Here is a 26,928-nt window from a genome sequence, read left to right on the forward strand (position 1 = left end):
CCTTCCCCGTTTGCCTTCATGGTTTGCGCTTGGAGAGGACTAGGTAAAGCTGGGCACAGACCTGGCTGCGTGGGCGCCTGTCTGAGGGGTTACACCTGGAGGAAGGGGGCACGGGCGGTTGGGACGACGGGTTGTCCCAACACCAGACTGCGGCTTTGCTTGCAACTAAGTCCGTTTGGTCTGTGCAGGTGGGACACGGCTTCTTTCCCACTCCTCGGCTTCTGTCTGGGAAACAGACAGAACACGGGCTCTCCCCTCCTCTTCCCCTGCATGGGACACGTGCTGTCCAACCACCATTCCTGACTGTTAACACGGGATGGTTTAGTGTATCAAGCAAGTGGGACTTACTTTATGTCACTCTTCCAAGTTTGGAAAAAGCGGAGCGCCTTGTAGAAAGTTTGGAGAGTGTTGGAAAGCAAAAGGAAGAAAGTCATGTGGTATTTTGTCCTGTTTTCTGAGTGACGGGCGCGGCCTGGGTTGGTGAGACGGCCATGCCGAGAGGCCGGGGCATTCGAGGCTGAGGACTTGCCCTCAGAATCTCTGTCCCTGCTCCCTTCCTGCCAGTAGTACCAAGTGAAATCAATTTCAATAAGGACAGTATTTTTTAAAACACTTAGAAGGTTCCCGCTCATTCATAGTTGAATGCAGAATTGCAAGCCTGCAGGTTCTGGTCCTCCCTAGCTGTACCTGGGCGAGGCGTCGGTGTTTCTGTGCATGGAGGCAACCCGTGTCCCGTGTAGGTTTCCAGCGTAACGGACATCAGGCCGCAGGGTTCTGTGGCTAGTTTCTTCACTTAATGTGCCAGATAGATCTTTTTATTCGACGTGTGTGCATAAACGTCTACTCACTTTCTTTTACAGACATCCTCTTTGTTTGGGACTCGTTCACGCCTCAGGCAGGTCCTGAGAGTCGTGCCCGCAGAGGGCAGCCGTACTCTGCCATTTGCTCCGTGGCTGGCAGTCCCGCCCGCTTGCGTCCCTGCCCCTTCACACGCAGCGGCCGCGCACGGGCTGTTCTCGGGACCCCGTGGAGGACCGCCTCGCGTGTGCGGGTGTGCTTCCCCTCTGCATTCGGGGGTGCGTGTTCCCAAGCCCGTGGGACTCAGGCTGTAGTCCCCGTGCCTTGTCACCCGGAGACCAAACACCGAAATGGCGTGCGGGTCTCCTTTACTGGCATATCTGACGTTGTCGTTGACCTGATAGTGTCTTTATGTCATGTCCACTGGGGCCCACTGGGGTCAACGATGGCCCTGGGTCCCTCGGTTCACTGTCTCACAGGCACCTGGGTTTCGGGGATGACGCAACGTCGTCTGGGTAACCGTCCCCCGTCGATGTGCGCAGAGCTGAGTTGTTTTTTCCTAGAATAAGCGATGCTGTAATAGTCTTTGCCGCACATGTCTCTTTCTGACTGCGTGTAATTGCTGAGTCCGTGAGTAGTCATATGGATTTGGGGAGATGCCGTGTTTACCTGTGCAGATGATAGCGACCTTCCGTGTCGTCCCCTCTGACGAGGAGGTAACACACCACTGTTCTCTTTAAAATTCCGAGATTACTAGGGGCGCCTGGGTGGCTCAGTGGGTTAAAATTCCGAGATTCCTAGAGACTTGCACAAATGTAAATTTGTTGGATGTTAGTGTGGGATGGTTAGGTATTATTTAACAAGTGACAGTTCCCTATTTTTTTCCCCTAGTTTTTAGATTGTGCTGTTGTGTTCCTTTCCTTATTAAAGGGCTGCTAATAGGTTGTCAGCTTTGGTTTTCTAAGTAGATAAATTCTAAGTGCTCATTTTATTTTTCCCTCCTACTGTTTTATTCCTACTTTTCTGTTTTGTGGAATGTCTCAAGACAGGTAGCATGGAGTTAAGTGTAAAATAATCACTGGTGGACTTAAGGAAAAGAAATTCCTTTCATCTTAACATACAAGTTACGTAAAAAGTCAGGGTCGGTGTTGGAATCAGTTTCATGCTTGTTTCATGCTTGTCCGGCCTCTGTGTGAACGGGTGCCCGTCCGCCTTCTTCAATACATTTCGGATGAAATAGTAAATATTCTAATGCTGAACCCTTCCTCCATTTCCCAGTTTGGACATGTTGTTTTGATACACGGCAGGAATCAGTTTGCTGATATTTTATTGAGAGGTTTGCACTTTTGTGTGCGGGCTGGAGTTTTTAAGTTGAACACATTTGAGTCACACTTTTCTGTCGCTGTCTTACTCTTGTAAGCCGGTGCCCTCCGACTGGGGTCACACACGCGTCCTGAGTGTGCACGCGGGTCCGCGGCTCACCACCGGCCCTGCCTGGGCGTGACTCACCAGCGGTTCCCGGCCCGTGACCTCTCCTTCGCTTCTGTTCCTTTCCCCCGAGGAGTCTTTGTTCACGTCTATGAGCGGGGAAGCTTGTCGAGTCTTTGGTGATGGAAAGTACGTCTGTTCCCTGGTCTGTGCACTGGGATCAAAACTCAGAACCACTTTCCTAGAAGCCGATGACTGCTCTACCCAGGGTCGTTAGTGGGGAGTCCCCTTCACCGCACGGGGGTCGCTGTCCCGCCCCGCCTTCCCCCCACCCAGGGAATGTCATAAGGATGCGTCTCCGTGGGAAGCTGTGTCCGTGTTGGTCTGTTTTGCTTCCCGTTCACACCTCCTGGTGCCTGACTCCGACCCTCAGGCCTGCTTCTCCTTTACTTGGGGGGGGTTTCTTCTCTCTCCTCCGCATTCTCGGGTTTTCCTTCTGAAGCTCTCGCGGGACTCGTGCTGGAGCTCCTGCCATTGTCTTCTTGTCTCAGCTTCTGTGAAGTCCTTGCATTTTGTGCAGTTTTGTGCCATTACCTAGTCGAGTCCCCCAGCGGGTCTCGCAGGCTGACTTCCGCCGAGCGTCGCCTGCGCGTTCTGTCCGGTGGCGGCCGGGCTCTTCCCCGCAGCGGCCTGCAACGTCTGCTGGTTTCTGCACGTTCGTTCCCAGTGGTCTGAGGGGTTGGAGCTTCCATGGGTGGTGTGGGGGGGCTCTCCCCGGCCTTGGGTGACAGCGGCAAAGGGGCCACCCTGCTGTGTCCCGTGTGAGGTCCTGTGGCGCCTGCTGTGACTTAGCACAGCGCCGCTGCGGGGGGAGGGCCGACGCTTTGGCGCCCCAAGCGCGTTCTCTCGTTTCAGCGTCTGGGCACGGCGGGTTCTTGTCCCTGGGGGAGTGTGCGTACGAGGCCCCTGGACCTCTGGTCCGGCCGAACCACTGCTCCCCGGGAAACACGGCCCAGGTGCCCGGGAGCCTTCAGTCACATTTTCATCAACCAGTCGACGATACACGGCCTCATGCGCACGGTGCGCTCGTTTACAGACGTCTCACGTGCTGCACGGTGTTGATCCGTGTGCGGGGCCCCATGCCTGTGCGGAGCTCCCCTAACACACGCATCTTCTCCACGAGGGGTCGAGTGCATTGAAGGACCCGCGGTTTTGGTCACTCTGTGCAGGTGGCCGTCGTGTGTGCGCTGACCTGGGGTGCGGGTGAGTGTGGCAGGTGGGTGAGTGTGTGCACGGACCCTGACAGTGTGGCTATGTTCTGGCAGCCCAGGACCCCCGGGTGTCTGCACTCCTGTCTCAGGCGCGTGCTCTCCTTGGCCTGTCCTGGGAGTGGTTGTATCGCAGCCTGTCGGTGTCAGGGGGGCTCTGCTTTTCAGGAAACGCTCGAGATAGGTGTTGCTGATGGGATTCTGTCCTGGCTCTGGTGTTCTTCTTTATCACGATGTCTGGGGTGTAGAGAGGAGACGGGAAAGAGGCGGTCTTGTCATGCTGGGGGCTGCTTAGTTCAGACTCCCGCTGGTTTTCGCCGGTCGCTGCTGCAGTCCGAGTGGACGGCTGCCCTGTCCTCCGAGCCCACTTCTCTGGGCTCTCGAGATGCCGGAAGGTCCCTCGGAGCCCGGCCCCATCAGGGTGTCCTGTTTAAAACCCTCCCCAGCGGGCCGGGAGCTCCAGGTCCCCACCCACAGCTGTGCTGTGAGACTTTGTGACTCTCCCTGTTCCGGGGGCCCTGTCGGGGGTCCACGTGGTGGTTTCTGTTCTGAAAGTTCCAACTGTGTTGCCAGCACTGTCCTCGCACTCCCGGGGCTGTGTGCCCAACAGTGAGCAGACAGCAGGTGCTTGTATCCGTCCACACTGAGGGTGCACGCTCGTGATCGGCTTCCCACGGATGCTTTCCCCAGAACCTTGGGGCTGGTTGTGCGTCCTCACCTTGGACTTCAAGTGACTGGAGGAGGCTGGATGTGTGTTGGGTCTGAGGTTCCCGGAGGTGCCCCACGTGGCACGTCTCCCGTGGGCCTGTGCTGCAGATTGCTGGTGGGAGCAGGGTTTCCCAGGGGAGCGGACACCAAAGCCTTCACTCCCCCGACTTCATCCCGAGCCCACTTCTCAGTCTCTTCCCCAGAGGCAGCTGTCACTGTCACCCGTGGGGATGTGCTAGGGCTGCAGGCCTGGAGAGGGCAGGACGGAGGGTCCCGGGGCAAAGGGGACCTGACACTGGGAAGGGGGTGGGACGTTGTCAGATCCGGCTTGCTTCATGTGGTGCGGGGGGCTGGCTCTGGGCACCTGATGCGGCCCACGAGATGACAAGGCACGTTTTGCAAAAATGTATTTCACTAATGATGTATGTCAAATAGTTGATATTAACTGAACTCACTTTGGATTATTAAAAGCACTGAAGTGTGGTGAATTAATGTTGTAATTACCGTAACTGGGTAAGCATTTCTGCTCGTCTGAATGAATGCTGCGGTTACACAGAAGAAACGCGCGGAGAAGACCGTGCTTCTGGGGGACGCTTCATAAGCGTTGTAAGCAGGGCCACTTTTTCGGGAAACCGCCACCCCTGCTCTTCAGGTCTGCCGAAGCTAGTCTATGCCGGCACCCAGACTGACCTTCTGCAGACCACGTTATCCAGACACGAGACGCTGCGGGGACCCCACCCCGTGTGAGGGCTGCTGTGTGCGGCATTTCCAACGTTCCTGAGTCATCGGACTGTGTGTTAGCGAAGTTCGGGGCCGAGCTGCTTTGCAGACGACAAGGTGGTTACTTGGAGAGGCTGCCAAGAAGCCCTGTGATGTCGGCTTAGTACTGACACTTGAAGGGGGATCAGCTGGACTGGGAGCTATTTGCACACTATTTGCACACTTGTACACAACTGTGCAGCGCCAGGAAGGACCCCCATGTTGCTCACACCTGCGGCATCCGTGTGCTGGGAACAGAGGCCTGAACCTTCCAGCCAGGGGGAGGGCCCCCGTCCGGCTGCCCAGCATTGTGGTGCCGTGACTAGATGCTTGGTGTCCACCGTAGAGGCACATGTGTGTATGTGCCCGACTGCAGATGTGCACGTGCTTGTGTGCCCATGTGTATGTGTGTGCACCAGAGAAGGCTCGCACAGCTACCTGCGTGCATGTGTGTGGGCATGCAGGCATGCATGTGTGTGTGCACATGCAGCACGCACGTGTGTGCACACATGCCAGCGTACTCCCATGCAGGCATGCACGGGCACACATGGGCGCGTACACACACAGCGTGTGTGTGTGTGTGCATGCGCGCACCCGTGGAGGTCTGTGTATGCACATCTGTTTGCACCCATCGAGGCGTGTGTGAAGGCACATGTGTGTTTTCGCAGTGGCCGTGCCTTGGTGACATGTGTTGGGAAGTGTGAAGCGAACGGTCCCGGCTGGCCCGAGGGGGATCGTTTCCTGCTCCTGCTACGTGGCCCCGAAGCGCGCCGCGCCCCCGCTGGCAGCCCCCTCCCCTGCTTTGCTGCACCACAGTCTCTTCCCGGTGACCTTCTGTCGTCTTGTCACCCCCCCGAGCCCGGACATCCCTCAGGCTGGGTCCTGACTGTGACTCCCTGATCCCTGTCCCAGTTGGCTGTCCCCACGTAGACCCTGTACATTCCTGCCCACAGACCGACGGCCCAAATAAACTGTGACCAGTGTGACCTTGTCACCGTCTCTCTGGGACTTCTCCTCCTCCCTTCCCAGAACTCTGGGCATGTGCTTGGTTGTGAGCATGCGGCGCTCTGACCCACAGAACGCAGCCATTAAGCAGTAATTTTTTTTATTATATCTTTATTGGATTAACGAGGCCATATGGGAAAATAATACAGCGAAACGCAGCCCCGGGAGAGAACGGCGTGAGGAGTTCAAGAGTGGCTCTCGCAGTCTTGATTTCTGGATGCACATTGTCTTCTCTGTTCAGGGACACCAAGGCGTGTTGGGGTCCCTGTTAACCCTATGGGTGCCTGTCCTCGGCAGGCTCTGCAGGGCGCACGTCTTCCCTGAACTGGGAGGGGGTGTAAATACCGGAGAACACTTGCACGTTAAATCAACGAGGTGACTGGGGACAGTTGCGAAACGTGGGAAGGACCCGCCGACCTCGCGTGCCACGTCCGTGACGGATGGTTCCCGAGGAGCTGCTGGAGACGACATGGCTCGGTGAGCACAGGGCAGTGCACGTGGGTTCAGGCCTGGGATGTCTGCGCCTGCTGGGCGTCGGGAGTCCCCGGGTGGACAGCTGTGGTCAGCTCGGGCCCCGGTGGCAGGAGGCTGGTGTCCGTGTTCCCTCCCCCGCCCCGGGGTGGCGTCAGGGGGTGCCCGCTCTTGGGCCATGTCGTGCTCATCTTCTCTACCCTGGTTGTGTGATGGTGACCAGCAAGTGGGACTTGACCCGTCCACGAGTTTTTCCAGCCCTTAGCGCATGTCCCGTCTCTGCGACAGTCCGGGGTAGGTGTGAGGCTGCCATCCCCCCGTCTGAGCTCACAGCGGATGACAGCCTGTTCCCGTGAACCTTTAACCACGTGTGGGCTTAGGGGCCGAGGGCTCTGGAGGGTCTCAACCCCGTGTAACATCTCGATGGCCACACCCTCTGGGACCGGTTTTCGACCTGCGGGGGTGGCCCCCTGTGCGGTAAGGGAACGGGTGTGGAGACACGCGGAGGCTGGGCACGGTGAGCCTGTCTTCCAGGACAGATGTTCAGGAGAGGAGAAATGCACGGGATCCAAGGAGGTAGAGAAGCATTGAGGGAGAGGCGTGGGGCGTTCTCCAGGGCCTCGAGCTCTCTGTAGGGGCAAGGAGGTGAGACAGGCAGAGACTGTGGGGACAAGGACAGCCTGCGCGAGGGTCCTCAGGAGGTGTCCCGCGAGCTTGTGGTGTGACGGCCTCATTGTTGTGTCCCGGCTCTTGCGGTCCCTTCGCCCTCGCTGCGGGTGTCAGTCCCCAGGGTGTGGGGACAGTGCTAGAAGGTGTGGCCCTATGCAGTGTGACCACAGACCCGGAAACAGCAGCGCTGCTTCAGAGCCGTTAGCCCCCGCGCCTCCCACTCACTGCCGGACCCTTGGAGGAATGTGGGGGCGCCAGCGGCTATCTGCCTCATACTGACCTTCCAGGCTGGCCGTGGTCATGGCCAGTGCGGGCTTCTGGCATCCAGGCCCACCTCCCAATGCGGATGCTTGATGCTGGCCCCGCCCTGAGCCCGGTGCTGACTCCCGTGCTGACCCTCACTCCCATGATGGCCTCGGCGGTCCCACACATGGTCCCCGTCATCACGGGGTCCCCTCCGGCCTGAAATGAGTCCGGCTTTCCTGGCCTGTGCCGGGGTCTGGATCTCACAGAAATCTTCCTGCACCGTCCGCCGAGCCTATGTCATCCCAGCTGGTCCTTATGCCCCAGGGTCAGTGCTCCGCGCCGGCGCCTGTCTGTTCGGGTCCCCGCAGGTTTGGCTCCAATGTCCCGTCCTGCACGCAGAACGTCCTGTGTTTCTCCAGCACGGAGTGATCTCTCCCAGGCTGGGATTCACGCTCCACGGGACCCCTTCTATCCCCTTACGGTCAGGGCGTGCTCCCAGCAGCGTCGCTGTTTCCGCTCCTGCTTTGTTCCTCGCTGTGCGGACTGGAAAGTCTGTATAAACCACGTCGGGCGTGCACGTGTCCCACGGTTACCAGTGGAAGGTGTGCGGGCCCTCCGAGGTGTCCATTGTGGGCCGCAGAGGGAAGCACCTGGGAAGGCCCAGGGACAGCTCCAGAACCAGACCCGATGGGGGGACTGCCAGGCGGGGCGGAGGCCTCGAGGACGGGGGTCATGGGACCTGCGCGGGCAGAACTCGCTTGCTGCCGTCTGACCGTACAAGCCCAATCCCACGATACACGCGGTGTCTAGAGGCCGTCCCAGTCGTTGAGCCTTTCCTGGAAAGCAGAAACACGTGGGCCGGAGGGACCCCCTGCTAGAGCCGCAGAAGTGTACTTCCCCTTGAATTTCCCGTTCCCGCTTCACGATACTCAGCGCTGAACAGTGCGAGCGTCGGGAACGAGCCCATTCTGTCTGCTCTGTGCTGTTAATGGGAAAGAACGCTTTTCTAACTCTGGGAAGAAAATACAACCCAAGAGAACGTAACCTTAAATTTCAAGAGAAATTTAAGGTTACTTTGTGGAAGCTCTTGGTTCAGAAGAGGAGGCAAGCGTCTCTCCGCTGTAGGAGATTGAACATGTCCGCGACAGACTGTGCAGAGTTCTCGCCATAGACATCTTTAAAAAAAAGGGAAGCCTCGTAATTAACAGTAGGTTTTTGAATTTCCAGAAGGTAGAGCTGTTCCAGAAGGTTCCTTGAAGTCTATTTCAGTTCCACAGTTCTGGGATTTTTCAGGAAACCACTTTCCTCTTTGTCTCAGATGTGTCTCCAGTTCTCCGACTCCCGTGTGCGCCGGCAGGAAGGTGTGTGTCGGGGACTCTGTGTGGCTACATTTCCGCAGACGCTCTGGCCCTGGGGCTCGTTCAGCAGTGAGGTCGTGGTCTCTGTGGGGCCTCTAGACCCGGTTCCGGAGCCATCTACATCTTTCCCTTTTGGAGTAAATACTGGGACTGTGGTGACAGCGGGAGGGGTGGACGTGTTGTGGTTGGTCCTGCGTTCTGCACTTTCCAATGTGCCGTCTGTTGAAGAAAGTAACACGGGTTCGGCAGCCTTGAATTTTTGCAGGGAAATTCTAACACGAGTTATTTGAAGGTGCAAAGTTGCTGCCTTCCTCATCCCTTGGGATACTTGAAACTTTTTATAATGTCTTCACTCTAATTCAGCTTAAGTTACCCAGAAAGGGCACTGCTTGTCCTACACCGATTTATACCAACTCCCCCTCCTTTTCCTACAGCTTCAGACACTCAAGGAATTAGGAGTGGGTGGGATTTGCTTCCCAAGTGAACTGCAGTTGTCAGAAGTTACTTTTCCCCTTTTACGATGCCCAGGATAAACGTCTTGGCGGAGCTGTACCAGGAGCAGGTCTCTAGAAATGGCCGCTCCCGCTTTCCTCCACGGTCCTGCCTCCCTCCCTCCGTCAGGCTCCTTTCCCAGGCCTCACGATCGCCACAAAGCTGCAAGTCTGTCTGAGGAGCCGCCTTCGGAGCTGGGATGCTTCTCATCGCGTCCCAGGCCTCCCTCGCCCTGCACTTTGGGCACTGCTCTTCCCGGGAATGCCGATGCATCCCCAAATTCTGGTGGCTCCCGGAGTCAGGAGAGCCGTGTTTCACAGCGTCCTTGGTGTTCACCACCTGCAGTGTCCAAGGTTCCAGAAGGGTCTGCACTCTGATGTTTAAGCCATAGTTTTCCATGTCCTATATATCCTGTGACTTAGTCTTTTCTCATTTGTTTGGACACGAACAAGGCTGGGAACCTAACCAACACTTATAATTACATTTCCGTGGGCAACTACGTAATCGAGATTTCAACCTGGATTGTTCGTTCTCGCTGGGTTTTCCCTCTCAGCCCTTCCATTTTGAAGGTAGAAAAGACAGGATGTGATATTTTGCTCATTTCCTTTGCCAAGACCGTTTGGAAACCCCACTGGAAAATTGGGCATAAGGTAAGATCTTAGAACCAGAAGATGCCAGGCAATATTTTGCTCTGATAGAATTGTAGCTTACTCAATTAGGTAGGGTTATTTTGTTATAAGTGACAGATCCTCGGGTCACTATGGTTTGCAAACACACAGGGTATGCATGGGACCTGCATATAGGATCATGGGAGCCGGATCTTAGGACTCAGATGATGTCATTAGGGTGTGGGTGCTCCGAGCCCTTCCTGAGGCCCCCGTGCCTTCTCTCAGGTGGCCTCCACCTGGCAGCCCATGGTAGCTGCAGCCTGACCTCACCCTAACCGTCATTCCCATTCGTTCCAGCAAAAACCACAGCAGCGACCATCCTTTGGTCCCTGAGTGGCGTGTGCACCTCTGGTCTCTTTGCCACATGTGGGGGTAGGATCGTGGGCCCATCCCTGGCATGGGGCATGTGCCCATGTGGATTGAGAGGCAGGTGGTCCTGAAGGAGGGCCAGGTGCCCCCGGCAGAGAGATCAGACACAGCACGAGGGCTTTGACCTTGTTCATTGCGGACTTGCTGGAATTTTAGGTGCTTGAGTTGGAAACCAGACCTCTGTTTCCTTTCTCTAAGCCGTTTCTCACACAGCCGGGAGAAGTCACAGTCGACGAGGCAACTTTGGGCCTGTGGCCACTGGCCGGTGAGGCAGCCGGCTTTCACCCACTGACGGTTTAAATGTCACGTCCCTCTTCTCACTAAGGAGGTTTTCTAAATCAGTACTGTGTACAAGGACAGATACCAGAGATATCAGCAGAGATTCTTACTGACCCCCGCTGCGAGATTTGGGGTGCGTAAACCCCAGTGTTCCCCACAGCGCCGGTGCCTCCCTTATAACCCGTGCGCCTATCTCCCACCTCTCCTGGCTCGGGCAGAGGACCTCAAATAATTTGTCACCCAGAATCTTGGCACCTTTTTCAGGCGGCACGCATCTCATAAACGTCCTGTTCTTGGAGTGCTCCCTCCTCTGTGACGGTCTTTGGTGACCTTGGATTTTCCTGATGGGCTGGAAGCATGGAGTGTTTGTGTCCTCTCTGTGAACACTAAGCTCTCACCCTCTTGTTTCCTGCTCACTGGAAGCCCGGAGAATGAGATTACAGTTAAGATAGGTCTGTTTCCTGTACAATCTGATCACCTGCCCCCAAATCTAAAAGGCAGTTTCTTGGCTGTCTCTGCTCCCCGGCCCCTCTTTCCCTTTGAACATAAAGCTGCCTTTGAGATGAGGACGACCGTGGCCGACAGGAAACGGAGGGGAAGAGGGAGGTGAGCGAGCAGCAGAAGACCGGGGGGCGGAGACAGCTGGAGGAGAAGCTCGGGGGACGCTAAGAACTGGGTTTGTTGTACATTTAAACGCAGAGCCGATGGGTGACCTAGGTAATTTGGAATGTTGATGATTGACCTCGAGGTCCGATCTGAGACGGAGTCCTGGCCGTGGCCCCTGTAGGTCGTGTGGTTCACGCTGACCCACTCAGACGGGTGGGTTCACCACCCGTCAGGGGTGGGTAGAATTCCTGTGTCGTGGCCGGTGTGAGCTTAAGGGCGGGAAGGTGTTCCGTGTGGTGCAGTGGCGGGGAGATCCTCTGCGTGCGCATCACCGGGGTTGTCGGATGGGATTTCCGCGGGTGGGATATCGACTCGGTGATGCGCGTGTGTGGGCGGGGAGTGGGTGGGGGAGGGTGTGACTCGACTTTGTGCGGACAGATGTTAGAGGAAGGGCCTGCGTGTGGTGGCAGATAAGTGACGGTGTCTTTCACGGAAGAAGGCGGGACCCAGAGTCTGACAGGTAGGGGTTCTACTCACCTCTCTTGATTTTCAGAAGTTGTTCCTGGGTCTGCTGAGACCCAGAGAAGCCCCCTCTCTCCCATGGGAGGGACTGGCCCCCTGGGAGAGGGGAGCTCTAGCACCAGAGAGGACTGGGAATGGCATCCCCCCTCCCCGGAACAGTAGGGAGCTGCCGACTGGGACCTTTGTCTTCAGGGGTGACTCTGGGAGTGGGAACTCATGAGCTGCCCCAAGGTGGGATCCTCAGGCATGTCAATGGGCACCACGTAGGGCCTCCTCCGTCCACGCAGGTGCACGACTGGGTAAGGGGCAGTGTTTCTCCGAAGCAGAGGTGCGCAGGGTACCCCCAGGGCAGCTACCAGCTGACGACCCGCCACAGATTCGCAGCGGCTGTTGCCCTACCCTAGGTCAGTGCATGCCGACCTTACCCGATCATAGGGTTTTTTTTTTTTAAAGATAGGATTATAGACCAAAGTTCTTCCTTTTGTTACAAATTAGAATGTGTCTACCAATGTAAGTGAACTTGACTGAATTCAGAAAAAAATCGGGTTACTTTTCATGTGAGTAGATCTGTCAACAATACGCGGCCGGGCTGACGGTCTCATCCCTGGTGTCACCGAGGGCACGACAGAGGATGGAGAGGCCGTCGTTCTTCAAGCACGAGGAGTGGTTGTCAGGATTTCGCTGACTGTCCTATTTTGTTTCCTGCAACAGACTTTGTCATGGCAAGTACTGGCTTGTGGTCCTTCGGACTCACCAAAGAAATGGGGGCTTGTACCAGTTTGTCCTTGGTCTGTGATGCCCTCGAGGAGCCCTGGGCCGCAGTCGGGAGACCGCCACTGAGAGCCCTGACCTGCAGGTGGTGATTTTGGGCTCGACCCCTTCTTCTCAGCGGGGGATGCATCCTTCAGTAGCACTGGGGTTTACCGTGACCTACTCCCAAACCCTCTCAACGTCACTGTTCTCGATCTGGAAGACATCAGGTCTGCCTTCTCCCTGCGCAGCGTGTGGGCGTCACATGAACCCAGTGCAGCTTACTGTCTCCATCCCTGACCTCTGTCTTTTCGTCCCTCCAAGTCTACTGGGTCTTGCAACACGTGATAATTCAGATTGTTCAAAATGCATTTTATAATGGAATTCTGCTTATTATCTTTTTAGTCATTAGTTAAAATATTAAGCAAAGCATAGAGTAACTTCTCTGGCACACACCATTACACATGTTATGCTAATGGCAATATGATTATAAAACAATCGCAGATATGAAGATAGAAACGTTTAATGCTCTGATAATTGGATTTCACACACAGCCCGTTGCCACCTATGGTTTTTGAAGCACATTCCATAAATGAGCCTCATTACACTGCGAATCATTTTCTACAGTTCTGGTTTACGGCATGTGCCACATCACGGTTTCCCATAATCTTGTTTACTAACCAAATTTAGTACCATTTTCAACATGAGAATCTGCAAAGGTATGAGTTTTCTGGCTCAATTTATTAATGATTTTTTTAAAAAATTTCTTTTCAGCGTAACAGTATTCATTGTTTCTGTACCACACCCAGTGCTCCATGCAATCCGTGCCCTCCCCAATACCCACCACCTGGCTCCCCCGACCTCCCACCCCCCACCCCTTCAAAACCCTCAGGTTGTTTTTCAGAGTCCATAGTCTCTCATGGTTCACCTCCCCTTCCAATTTCCCTCAGCTCCCTTCTCCTCTCCATCTACCCTTGTCCTCTGTGTTATTCCTTATGCTCCACAAATAAGTGAAACCATATGATACTTGACTCTCTCTGCTTGACTTATTTCACTCAGCATCCTCTCTTCCAGTCCTGCCCATGTTGCTACAAAAGTTGGGTATTCGTCCTTTCTGATGGAGGCATAATACTCCATTGTGTGTATGGACCACATCTTCTTTATCCATTCGTCCGTTGAAGGGCACCTTGGTTCTTTCCACAGTTTGGCGACCATGGCCGTTGCTGCTATGGACATTGGGGTACAGATGGCCCTTCTTTTCACAGCATCTGTATCTTTGGGGTAAATGCCCAGCAGTGCAATTGCAGGGCCATAGGGAAGCTCTATTAATGATTTTTTAAACTGAAGACAGAAGAGGAGTAATTCACGGGGATTTGTGGGTTGACGTCTTAATGTTGTCCTGTGTCGGTTCTCTCACCGTACCAACCCATGTAGCACTCAGTCCTCCTCTGACACGTTTCCAGCGTTTAGAAACACGCTTATCTTACTCAGGGACACATTTCAATGCAATAACCAGACTTGCTGGGTCGGGGTGTTGTGAGCAGTGGCGTAGCTCTCTGGGTAGCTGCCGACTTGGCTCTCCCGCTTTAATACTTGTGGAAAAGTGAGAGCTTGTGGGGAGGCTGCAGGCGTGGCCTGGGACGGATCCTCTGCTCTCTTGATGTGACGTCAGGACCCTGGTCTCTGTTGGAATGCCCTCAGCTTCGCTGCTGCCACACCCCCAAGTCCCAGTGCAGCCCAGGAACTTTGGGGGGTGCGAGCTGTGCACGTGGCCGTGGGTTTGTGTTCCAGTGGGCATGTAACCTGACTCAAGCCTCCGACATTGGAAAGGGGTTTCTGATAAAGAGGTTTCCTTGTTTCTAAGGTTGCTTCTAGAACTCATACTCTCTCCCTGGAAGTGAGCAAAAAATCTGTGGGGGCTCTGAGCAGCCGTCCTGCCACTGTGAGGAGCCATTGGCTTCGGGTTGAAGGTGTGATCATAAGATAAAGAAGACAGGACTCCCACGTACTTGGCGTCATGGAGCTAGGAATCAGAGCAACTCGAGGCTCTGCACTTGGCATCCACACGAGCCGGTAAACAGCCTTTCTTATTAGGCGGGTTTGAGCTCATTTCTCTGTTATCTGCCACCAAGCACCATGGCATTGCTACTAAGAAGCATATGGTCAAGGCCCTCCAAGACACAGAGCCGATCGGTTGTGTGTCTTCGCCTCTGTCTCTGTCTAGAGAGGTTGATTGCAGGGAGTTGGTTCCCATGACGGCAGAGGCCGGAGACCCCGGCGCAGGCTGCTGCTGCGTGGGTGCGAAGGCCGTGGATGAAGCCTAAGCCCGTGGACCCCTGTCCCGCGGCGCTCGGTGCACCTCCAGCCTTGCAGGGACACTCTGCTCTCTCCCGGCAGAGCAGTCAGAGTGGGGATAGGACAGTGGAGGCGAGAGGAGGAAGCAGGTACTTGAGGAAGCATCGCTCGGTGGCAGGGAAGATGTCGTGGGTCAGAGAAGGTAGTGGAGAGCTGAGTTCTTTTGCTACTAACGAGAGGCCCATGACATTTCAGTGAACTCTGTAACCCTAGAGTGATGTGTTCCGTGGGGATCAGATAGAAACAGAATTAATCGGCGGCGTGCCCTTGCTGTGGGTGCTAAGGACATTGCATCAGGTGTCGTTAAAGATGGGGGAACAGATTACCGGGTAGGAGACGTCCACGACCGGCTCAGTCATTGGAGCACGTGACTCTTGATCTTAGGTTGTGAGTACGAGTCCCACGGTGGGTGTAGAGATTACTAAAAAAATAAATAAACTTAAAAAATATTTTGAAGACATACATGAATATATGAACTAAGTTTTCAAACTGGATGGAGAAATCAGACTGAAATGAAGACATGCCACTGCGGAGTGCAGGAAAAAGTAAATTTAAGGAACAGTTGGGGTGATGCTGATGCGCTTAGAGTAAAACTCCCACTTATGACATATTGACTGAATTTGGTAGTGCTGGTGAGGACACATCTTTGTATATAAAATTTTGATTACACAGTCTCATTCTGTACCCGGAGAAACTTGCTATTAAGTGGGTGCCTGTAATTTACTGCCTAGAGGAAGGACACTGCTATCATTGCACTTGCCTGATGTGTTGAATGACTTATTTTCTCATTACGTTTCTGTTCGTACCTTCCGACCGTAGCCTGATGTGTGACGTTGAGACTTACATCAGGGTCGAGGTCTGTACACGCCCCTGTGAACATGTTCCACTTTTTCTCCCCGTGTGTGGAAATGGGGAGAGCGGTTAGTTCACGTTGGTTGGAAAAGACGGGTGATGATCGCTGTGGCTGCTGGGCCCAGCGAGGGAATGACTGATCTCCGTGCATCCCGTACACAGGAAAATGGGGTAAGTAGATTGCCTGTGGGATCGGGTTTCGGCGTTACTCAGTTATGCTTTGCTCTAATCTCTTAACCATAACAGGAGACGTTTTGTTATTGACTAGATGACCTTCCGGCCAACTAAATATAGTTTGACCTTTGTGTATTTTCTCGTATTAAGGGATCGTTAGAGCAGACATATTATTTCTTCAGTTCCTGTTATCATATAGATATCATAATGGTTCATAACCTTTTTACAAAAATTTTTATCTACTTATTTTTTAGAGAGGAAGGGGGAGGGGCAAAGGCAGAGGGGGAGAGGGAATCTCCAGCAGACTCCCTCCTGAGCACGGAGCCCGACATGGGGCTCAGTCTCACGACCCTGCGATCACGACCTGAGCCGAAATCAAGAGGTGGACGTTCAACCAGCTGAGCCTGCCAGGCGCCCTCATACTCCTTTTCAAAAACTAAAAAGTACCTGAGATATCTTGGGAAGGTCAGTTAAAATATTTGTGGATATTAGAAGTTAGGTAGGTAATATTTGGTGTGATAGCTATATATTCATGTAAGTATGCTGTAATTGGGAAAATATTTTGTGATTTGGAAAGTAGATTCCCATATTCATCTTATTTCTTTTTATTAGGGAAAACACCTTGTGTATAAAATATAAATATGGACCATGCTCTGCTTTGCATTCTTGAGGCCTGTGTGTGTGTGTGTGTGTGTTGATTTCTTAAAACCTATTCTTTTCTTTTCAGCAGGGAAGAATAAAAATGGAAAGTTAAATTTATATTACAATTCTACAGTGCAAGTCTAAAGGAGGTTGGAGGGTCTAAAAAGCTTAGAGGTGCTACCGATTGGACCCTCACCAAGGGGCATGCTCTCTTGACCTGAATGTTCTCCCTTGGGAGCTGGGGAGCACTCTTTTCTCCCTCCCCCAGCTCTGCCTACTCAGAAGAGCCGAAAGTCTGAGGTCTCTCCTTTCTTCATTGGTGGGAGAGTCCACATTTTTGTAGCTAAGCAGGAAGGAGTTGCTTCTCATCCTGCCCCTTGACTTTCTGGAGCCCCAGAAAAAGGCTTCATGGCTGCTTTGAGTGTGAGAGATGAGGGGACAGAGGTGAGGAAAGTAGGCCACCCAAGTGTACATATCACTTGAAAGACAAAACACGCTGAATTATAGAGGGCAGGCTCCTATTAAAGTACATTTAAAGGGTAGACCGGAGGAACACTCAGAAAAAGACCCCCAATCTCATCCATAAAATATGAGTGGGACGCCATGAAAAAGGGAGAAGTTTACAATGGGAATTTAGTTTTCTTTCTCCTTAAAATTAGGAGCAGTGAGAATTAGAATAGACATCGCCAACACCAGGTAGTATAACTGAACTAATCGGCCACATTGCACAGGTCATAAACTCTGTGGGCTAACCCTTTTCCTCCCACGTTTGCAAAAACGTATGTTTGCAACATGTGTTGAGTCTTAGGATGTTCCCACCAATGTTCTGAGGACTTTACATGAATAACCCAGTTAATCCTTACACCTGCCTTGTGAGGGGAGTCCTGTCATCTCCACTTTGCATGTTATGGACCATCATCTGTGGTTACATGACCTATGTTCAGAGGTGTGTCACTAATGAAGCCTGGATCCTGGAGGCAGCACCCTTCCCGCATCCTGTCTGCAGCCTGTGTGCTGTGGGGGACACCTGTGCAGCTAGAGTAGGAGGGGGTGTGCTTAGAAATCGTGTAAAAATTGGAGCCCTTGAAACGAAAGCTCAGTGGACATACGCAGATCAGATGTAGCAGAAAAAAGATTTGTGAACTAGAAGATGAAGCTGAGGAAATTTCTTAGTATTGAACCAACCTTGCAGCCCTGGAATAAATCCCACTGGTCGTGGTGAATAATCCTTTTAATGTACTGTTGGATCCTATTGGCTAGTATTTTGGTGAGAATTTTCGCATCGGTGTTCATCAAGGATATTGGTCTGTAATTCTCTTTTTTGATGGGGTCTTTGGACTGTAAAGATGAAAATTTAAAAAAAAAATCTAAAAAAGGAATTGATAAGATAAGTTGGTTGGGAAAAGAAAGAAAAAGAAAGTGGAGAGAGTTTGCTTAGGCTGGAGACTAGAACAAAGCCCTGTGCTAGATTTAGGGTATATTTTGATCTATTAGAAGAAGTTGTATCCCAAAATTTTTTAGAAGAAAAAACCCTATATGTATAAAAAAATTGAGTTAGATACAATGAAGGATAGAATATGACTATAATAATGAAGGTTTAAAGATTTTTTTAAAGAAAGGTATTGTTAAGATAAACTAGTTAAAAAATGTTAAAAGAGGAATGAGGAAGAGTTAAAAAGTTAGAATAAAGAAAAAAAGCAAAATTTAAATAATTTAAATAATTTTGCAAGATTAAAGAATCATGGGGAGAAAGCCATGAATTCCATGCTTTGCTTTCCACTCCCCTGGAATTCCACTGTTCTTGATCAGTGAGCTTGGTCTTGGCTGGCTGGTCTTGCCGATCTTCTGGGGGAGGGGCCTGTTGCCGGGATTCTCAAGCGTCTTTGCTGGAGGTGGAATTACACCGCCCTTGCCAGGAGCCGGGCTAAGTCATCTCCTCAGGTTTGCTCTCAGAGCTTTTGTTCCCTGAGCGCTTTCTGTAGAGCTCTGGAGGACGGGAACGGAGATGGTGGCCTCCCAATCGCTGGCCGGAGGAGGGACACACTCCTCAGTGTGTCCTTGGAGAAAAGTGGTCAATCACCCCCATCTCCCTGGTCTCCGGCCGTGCTCCAAGCTCACCCAGCCTGTGACCGAGCGTCTCTATCTCTGGCGCACAGCCCTTCTTGGAGTCTTCAAACCCAGCAGATTCCTGCCTCCAGAGAAGGAAAGTGAGTCTCCCCGGATCTGCCACCAATCAGTGTGATACAATACATTAATAAAAGAAAGAACAAGAACCATGTGATACTCTCAACAGATGCTGAAAAAGCATTTAACAAAGTACAGCATCCTTTCCTGACCAAAACTCTTCAAAGTGTAGGGATAGAGGGTATCATCAAAGCCATCTATGAAAAACTCACAGCGAGGGGCACCTGGGTGGCTCAGTGGGTTAAAGCCTCTGCCTTTGGCTCAGGTCATGATCTCAGGGTCCTGGGATCGAGCCCCACATCGGGCTCTCTGCTCAGCAGGGAGCCTGCTTCCTCCTCTCTCTCTCTCTCTGCCTGCCTCTCTGCCTACTTGTAATCTCTATCTGTCAATACATAAATAAAATCTTTTTTTTTTAAAAGATTTTCTTTATTTATTTGAGAGAGAGAATGAGAGAGAGCATGAGAGGGGAGAAGGTCAGAGGGAGAAGCAGACTCCCCATGGAGCTGGAAGCCCCATGTGGGACTCGATCCCAGACGTTGGGATCATGACCTGAGCTGAAGGCAGTCACTTAACCAACTGAGCCACCCAGATGCCCAATAAATAAAATCTTTAAAAAGAAAAAAAAAAGAAAAAAAAAATCACAGCAAATATCATTCTCAATGGAGAAACTCTGAGAGCTTTTCTCTCAGGTCAGGAACATGGCAGGGATGTCCACTATCACCACTGCTAACTCAACATAGTACTAGAAGTCCTAGCCTCAGCAGTCAGACAACAAAAAGAAATTAAAGGCATCCAAATTGGCAAAGAAGAACTCAAACTCTCACTCTTTGCAGATGATATGATACTTTATGTGGAAAACCCAAAAGACTCCACTCCAAAACTGCTATAACTCATACAGGAATTCAGTAAAGTGTTGGGATATAAAATCAATGCACAGAAATCAGTTGCATTTCTATACACCAACAAGAGGACAGAAGAAAGAGAAATTAAGGATTCAATCCCATTTACAATGGTACCCAAAACCATAAGATATCTAGGAATAAACCTAACCAAGGAGGCAAAGAATCTATACTCAGAAAACTATAAAGTTCTCATGAAAGAAATTGAGGAAGACACAAAGAAATGGAAAAATGTTCCATGCTCCTGGATTGGAAGAACAAATTTGTGAAAATGTGTATGCTACCAAAAGCAATCTACACATTTAATGCAATCCCTATCAAAATACCATCAATTTTCTTCAAAGAAACAGAACAAATAATCCTAAAATTTATGTGGAACCAGAAAAGACCTCAAATAGCCAGAGGAGTGTTGAAAAAGAAAGCCAAGTTGGTGGTGTCACCATTCCGGACTTCAAGCTCTATTACAAAGCTGTTATCATCAAGACAGTGTGATACTGGCACAAAAACAGACACACAGATCAATGGAACAGAATAGAGAGACTAGAAATAGACCCTCAACTCTATGGTCAACTAATCTTTGACAGTGGAGGAAAGAATGTCCAATGGAAAGAAGACAGTCTCTTCAACAAATGGTGTTGGGAAAATTGGACAGTGACATGCAGAAGAATGAAACTGGACCATTTCCTTACACCACACACAAAAATAGACTCAAAATTGGGGAAGGACCTCAATGTGAGACAGGAATCCGCCCAAATCCTTGAGGAGAACACAGGCAGCAACCTCTTCGACCTCAGCCACAGCAACTTCTTCCTAGGAACATCACCAAAGGCAAGGGAAGCAAGGGCAAAAATGAACGATTGGGACTTCATCAAGATCAAAAGCTTTTGCACAGCAAAGGAAACAGTCAACAAAACCCAAAGACAACTGACAGAATGGGAGAAGATATTTGCAACGACATATCAGATAAAGGGCTAGTAGCCAAAATCTCTAAAGAGCTTATCAAACTCAGCACCCAAAGAACAAAGAATCCAATCAAGAAATGGGCAGAGGACATGAACAGACATTTCTGCGAAGAAGTTTTAAGATTGTCTAAGAAAGAGTTTTGAAGACAGCCTGAATGGTGGGAGTTCTGGTCTCCTAGAGAGAATCAGGTGTCCCTGTGCTCCTGGAGGTAAAGTGACCCGTAGCGCAGTCTTTTCTGCACAAATGGCATTTTCAGATTGGTGGAGAAAATATGGATTATTCAGCAAATCTATTTATTGGGACAATCGGTAAGCCACTGGAGGGAAAATTTCTACTTTGCAACTCAAATTTACAGACACATCATTAGAAATATTTGTACAAACGGTATAACAAAATTTAGTCGAATGTATTTTTTTTTTTAAGATTTTATTTATTTATTTGGCAGAGAGAGAGAGAGAGAGATCACAAGCAGGCAGACAGGCAGGCAGAGGGGGAGGGGGAAGCAGGCTCCCCCCTGAGCAGAGAGCCCCATGCGGGGCTCGATCCCAGGACCCTGGGATCATGACCTGAGCTGAAGGCAGAGGCTTTAACCCGCTGAGCCACCCAGGTGCCCCTCAAATGTATTTTTTGAATTGTGGAATTGGGAAGGTCGTTCTAATAACAGTAGCCCTTAAAGAAGGTGTGATCGGTTCGGACACGAATCCTACTCAGCCCGTCTGACGTGTTGAGAGCCACCACTGAGGCAGTGAGGGCGTGGGAAGCAGGAGGAGTGTGGCAGCGGACGGAGCAGACAGGGGTCTGGAATATATACGGGGAGCTACACAGTCATTAGAAACTCCCCCAAAGAAGCAGACACTTGTGTGGAACAGGTGGGCTGCGTGGGAGCACATCTGGTCGGGAGTCCCACCGCGAGTTCCTCCAGATCCGCGAGAACAGTGGGGACTCTCCTTCCAGCGCAGACCCACAGCAGACCCGGTGGGCGGGGTGCACACGCACGTCCTGCGACCTGCTAAGCCCACTCCCACAAGTGTATTCTGCACAAACTCACTGAGAAACATATAGAAATGTGCGGAGTTCTCAGGCGTCGGGAAAAACGAGACAACCCAGGTGTCTGCCTGGAAGGGGTTTGCAGGGTCCGCGTGAGTCTAGAGGCGGGAAACGCAGGAGAAATCCTGGTTCTGGTTCCGGACATGAGTAATGCCAGTGAGAAGGGGGCTGTTGCTCTGGGTGTTTCAGGAGGACGTGCCTGGAAATGCACCCGCAGCTTAGGTGACAGTCGCGGCAGGTTGCTAACGGGTTCGGGAGCCGGCGAGCACCTTCCGGGGCGTGTGTGCCTTACAGTCAGGTTTGCGGCGCACGCTCGCCCACGGGAGACACGGCTGCTTCCCTACCTTAGGAGGCTCGTGTGTTTGAAAGGAAGCGTGTGGCCTCCAGTAACGGGTCTGCTCGGAGACTCTGGGGACGGAGGGAGTTTTGGAAGCTGAGCGCTGCATGTGGGACTTCTGGTCTTCGGGGAAAGTTGCTGAGCCTGAGGGCGGTTTCCGAGGGCACGTGAACGGGCAGTGGGTTCGCCCCATAGGAACAAAGCACGTCAGGTCTTCCCCGCCTGATGCTACCAGCCGCCTCCTGGAGGAGCCCCCGCCGCACGTGGCTGACGGGGTGCCGCGCTGGGTGCCGGCTTTCCGGGAGGGAAGGAGCAGAGGGTTAGGAGGGATCAGGGCGACGTCCTGGTACCCCTCCGCTCGGCAGCTGCCCCTGCGGTCTCCCCTGCACCGAGAGCGAGCTCACAGCCCGGAGCCGCCCTGGGTTCCCGGACGGCAGGGCCGGCCCGGCCACGAATACCGCCCTGCCCGCCGCCTCTCCGGGAAGCCGCAGCCCTGGCTCAGGGTCCGCCGCTTTCACTTCTCTCCGGTTCCGGGGTCTGAAGGTGGGAGGCGATGTCTTGTCTCATCCTGCCCTGCTGGAGCAGTGACCTCTTTCCCGCCCCGGGGACACAGGTCTGCGCGTACAGACACCATGTTTCAGGGTCTTAAACCGACCTGGCCTTGCTTGGTGTAGACAGCGTCTCTGCCAAAGCCCGGCTCCCAGTAGCTCTAATTATCGTTCGGACTCATGTTTTCTATCTAGATTCCAAGTGTTTTCTTTTCTGTGTGGGGGGGGGTTGCTTATTATTGTTATTTTTTTTTTATCATATCTTCCCCATTTCTGTCCATTCCTCACTGTAGGCTCTGGCACCACGTGAGGCACGGCCCTGAGCCCCGTGCGGCTTCACAGCACCTGCCGCTGGACGCCCTCGGCCTGCACCAGCCCAGCCACGATGGGGACTGCTCAGGTAATGTCCCTCCTGTGCTCCCCATGCCCCGCAGGCTGGCGGTGGGGACGCGGGCGAGGAGGGACTCTCATGTTTGGACGCCGTGCTGACCGCTCAGAGGCACCATGCTTATTGGTTTGCCATGCTGGAGGATGTCGGGGGGGCCCAAGGAGGTTGGTGGGGTCTCTGCCGCCGGCCGCCGGCAGTGGGAGGTGTGCCCAGTGGGTGCGCGGGCCCGTGGTGGCTGGGACGGGAACCGCTGAGCGGAGTGGCTGTGCTCTCGTTCCGCTACGGTGGTCTTCGGAGGCTGTCGTGTGGCGTCGTGGTGGAAGCACGGGAGCCGGGGGCACAGAGCCACTCACAGCGGAGCAGGGACGCCCCGTGTCACTGCCGCACGTTCCCGGAACACCCAGAGCCGGGTCCTCGGGAAGGCCCTGCGGGCTGTACCCCCACTTCCCTGCCTGCGGACACGGGTGACGCGGGCTGTGACCTCCCCTCCCAGTGCCGCGCCCCCCACACACGGACGCCTTCGCTCCGATGGCTCGGGGGCGACAGAGGACACGTCCGGAGGTCTCGTATCTCCGGGACAGATTGGTGTGCGTGAGCATGGTAAGACTCCGCGTAGACCCTTCAGTGCTGGTCTTGTCTCCTGCGTCCCCCCATGTGTCCCTCGGGGCCCCTCACACGTGCACATCTCTGTGCGCTAACGTCTGCTTGGCCTCCTTGATCTTCTCGGGAGGCGGCGTTGACTTCGGGGCCTTCCCCACAGCCGGGAACACGGCCGCCCTTCGCTGGACGTCAGTCTGTGTAAAAGCCTTCGGGGAGGCAGAAGACAAACTGTCCCTTTTGTTTAATTTTTAATTTTCTTAACTTTTAGTGTTTTTTTTTTAAGTTTATTGATTGATTTAAGTCATCTCTGTACCCAGCGTGGGGCTTGAACTCACGACTCTGAGATCGAGAGTCCCGTGCCCGTCTGACTGAGCCAGCCTGGCTTTCCCTGTTACACTCCCCCTCGGCGCTGCGTCAGCCGAGCCCACCCCTGAGGCCGCTCCCCGGCTTGGAGCTCAGGCAGACTGCTGGGCGCCTCTCTGCTCCACGGACGGGGCAGCGTTCTGGGGACAGTCTGTTGGTGGTGACGTTTGGGTGTTTGTCCTTGGGAGGAGTCTTTCACCACGTGGCACGTGTCCGAGGTGCGGGGCAGCCCCCCAGGGAGGCCGTCACCGGAGGCTGCGCAGCCGCACGCCCACACCCCCAGCTCCCCTTACGAGATGCAGCTCCCCTTAACAGGAAGATGCTCGATCCCGAAGGGGACTGAGGGAGCTGAGGGAGCAGCCGTGGCTCCGGCCTCCCCCAGGACCCTCTGCTGCCTCTGCCACGAGCCTGGCACCCACGGCTGGCAGCGGATGCACCTGGAGGCAGAACTCTCCCCTTGGGGAGCCGTGGGGAAGATGTTCCTCGGTTCTGAACTGCGTAATCCTTGGGGGCTGGGCGGTCCTGGGTGTGGGGGACATTCAGCTGTTTCCCCCACCTCGGGCCTCCGGAATGGGCCCTCCCTCCCCGGTGAGCCCGGCCGTGTCTCCCGGCTGCGGCTGCCGAGGGTTGCTGGAGGGAAGCTCGTCCCCACCCGCCCCACGGAGAAACGCCTGACATTTTCCCGTTGCTCAGAACCCCCTTAGCTTTCAGGATCCGAGGACCTGTTTCTCTGGTCTGGATGCCGTGAATTTGAATTTTCTCTCCTTTTTTCCTCATCAGTCAGGTTTGTCGATTTTAATGATCTCCCGGAACCAGATTTTGTTGTCATGGATGATCGGTGTTGTTTTTTATTCTCTGTTTCTCTGATACCTGTTTGGGTCTGATTATTTCCTTTCTTCCTCTTACACTGGTTTTGATTTGCCTCGATTCATGTTTTCTAGCGCTCAAAGTTGCAGTCGGCTGCCCGAGACGCCTCCCTCTCGAACAGGCGTGTGTTTAGGGATCTAAGTGTCCCCAGGCATTCTACCTTGTTGGGCGCGGGAGATTTTTGTACTTCCATAAACAGTCTTGAGGTGGTTAATTCATGGGAAGAACACGGTCTTTCCTTCAGGTTCCGTGGGGCAGGAGCTGTCAGAAGCCCTTCTTCCCCGGTCCCCTCCGTGGGACTGGCCCTGCACTGGCCAGGACGGGCTGCCCCACTAGCTGTGCTCGGCCTCTACTCGGTCACTCGGGTCCGTCTGTCATCTTCTCTCAGAGTCTCCGTGTTGATATTGCTGTAGGAGGGGCGTTCTCGTTTTCCTGCCGTGTTGGGGATGTCCTCCCTTCTCCCCCACCACTGACCTTTACATGGATTTGGGGAAGGAAAGGGAGGCAAAGGGAGATTTCCTTTCCCCACCTGGATTCCATCTCTCTCTCTTTTTTAAAAGATTTTATTCATTTATTTGACAGACAGGAGAGCACAAGTAGGCAGAGCAGCAGGCAGAGGGGGAGGGAGCAGGAGGCTCCCCACTGAGCAGGGAGCCCAACGTGGGGCTCCATCCCAGGACCCTGGGATCATGATCTGAGCCGAAGGCAGACTCTCAACGGACAGAGCCCCTCAGGTGCTCTACCTGGAACCCATCTCTCTCAGCTTCTCTGTTCTGTCCGTGGAGAGACGTGGGTCACCTCCCTGGGAGGCCTTCCGTCCCCCTTTATATCGCTCCTTCTCCAGGGGGCGGTTTGCCCCCATAGCCAGTGGGTGTTAGAAGGTCCAGACAGTTTCTCATTTGTTTGTACGGCTGCGTGAGGGCTCTGCCGGCATCTGGTGGGTTGAGGCCATGATTCCACTAATCACCCCGTCCCTGCCATGAGGAGTGACATGGTCCCAGTGTCAGGAGACGAGGTCGAGGAAGCATGCTTTGCTCTCGTGATCTAGTCTGTCAGACTTCCGTATCCTCGAGAGTCTGAACACACAGGCGAAGGTGATGATATAATCTTGATAACCGTTTCTCTTTGGTAGGAGGAGTTTTTGCACGGGAGCTCTTAGGACAGTCAGTGGTCTGCATGCAAATTCGTTCATATAGATCATATGGAAAATGCACATTGGATTTTTTGGGATGGCAGGATGTTTCTGAAGCAGCCTACTGGAATTGTTCAGATGCTGATCTTTCCGTCGATACTGTGGCTCCATGTACATGACCCAGTTCTGGCCGTGGTACCGCCCTCAGGCCGGACTCCGAGCAGAATTCACGGTTCTATTGTGCCCAGACAAGGAAGAGAACAGGCTGCATTTTGATATTTGTCTCATTGAAAATAAGAGAAATTATAGCAAGTGTTCTTAGTGTTGCCGCTGCATCAAGCTGCATTAATTCGGAATGTGGAAATCCAGGTTATTTTGCAAAAGAAAATTCCCTGTCCTCCAGGTAACTGTGAACAGGTCTGTGTTGCTCCGAGACGAAGATAACATAGGGCGAGAAACAGAGCAGCACCACGTGTGGGCCCGTCTACTGACGCCAGAAGCAGCCCCCTCGTAAAGCCGGTTGCTTTTCACTGGGCAGCGTCATTGGTTTTTAGTGCGGGTTCTCGTTAACTTTGACGAATCCAAATGCTTTTTTCTTTTTTAAATGTGTGAATTCAATTTGGTTTAATTTCTTACTGAATTAAACCTACTGGTGCTTTCTTTCCTTTCTCCCTAATTAGCCAGAAAGCCAGGGGGGGTCCTCCTATCACCCATGTGTTGGTGGACAATCCAGTTTCTGGCCTTGCGGGGTGAATGGAGGCTCGGTGCGGACGGGTGTCCAGCACCTGCCTGGCTGTTGGAAACCTGGGTTCTGGCTGTGATTCGTCTGTGACTCCCTCGACTGTAGCAGAGCGTGTTCCTCTCCCGTCTCCCTTCGCCATCTCTTCCAGTGAGGGGTGTGGGTCGTAAACCCATAAGTCTTCTCCCTTCTCACGGTCAGATCACGTTTGCCCGCAAGGACTTCGGGCATGGATGATGAGTAGCTAGTGATTGTCTTAGTAAATATTTCAACTTCTTTAGTTCAGCAAGTACCTGTGTATTAAGGATAAATTGTACAAATTATTTGTGAGAGTACCTTCTAGCTAGCTAATTCAGAGATTTACTTGTAGAAATTGTGAACACCGAAACTGCAAATTTTTAAAAAACATTTTATTTATTTATTTGACAGAGACAGCGAGAGA

General features: G+C 52.9%; 1 protein-coding gene across 1 annotated transcript in view; it reads left to right on the forward strand.

The window, feature by feature from the left end:
- Positions 1–26,928, forward strand: part of DLGAP2 (DLG associated protein 2) — a gene marked incomplete at its 3' end in the record, with an annotated part of 768,810 nt that overhangs the window by 47,005 nt on the left and 694,877 nt on the right. The window contains exon 2 of the mRNA XM_080794969.1: positions 22,691–22,797. Coding sequence (XP_080651095.1) covers positions 22,783–22,797 — 15 coding nt within the window. The 5' untranslated portion in view covers positions 22,691–22,782. The remainder of the gene's footprint in view (positions 1–22,690; positions 22,798–26,928) is intronic.

The sequence above is a fragment of the Martes martes genome (genome assembly GCF_963455335.1).
Source record: "Martes martes genome assembly, chromosome: 2".
NCBI classification, from domain to species: Eukaryota; Metazoa; Chordata; class Mammalia; order Carnivora; family Mustelidae; genus Martes; species Martes martes.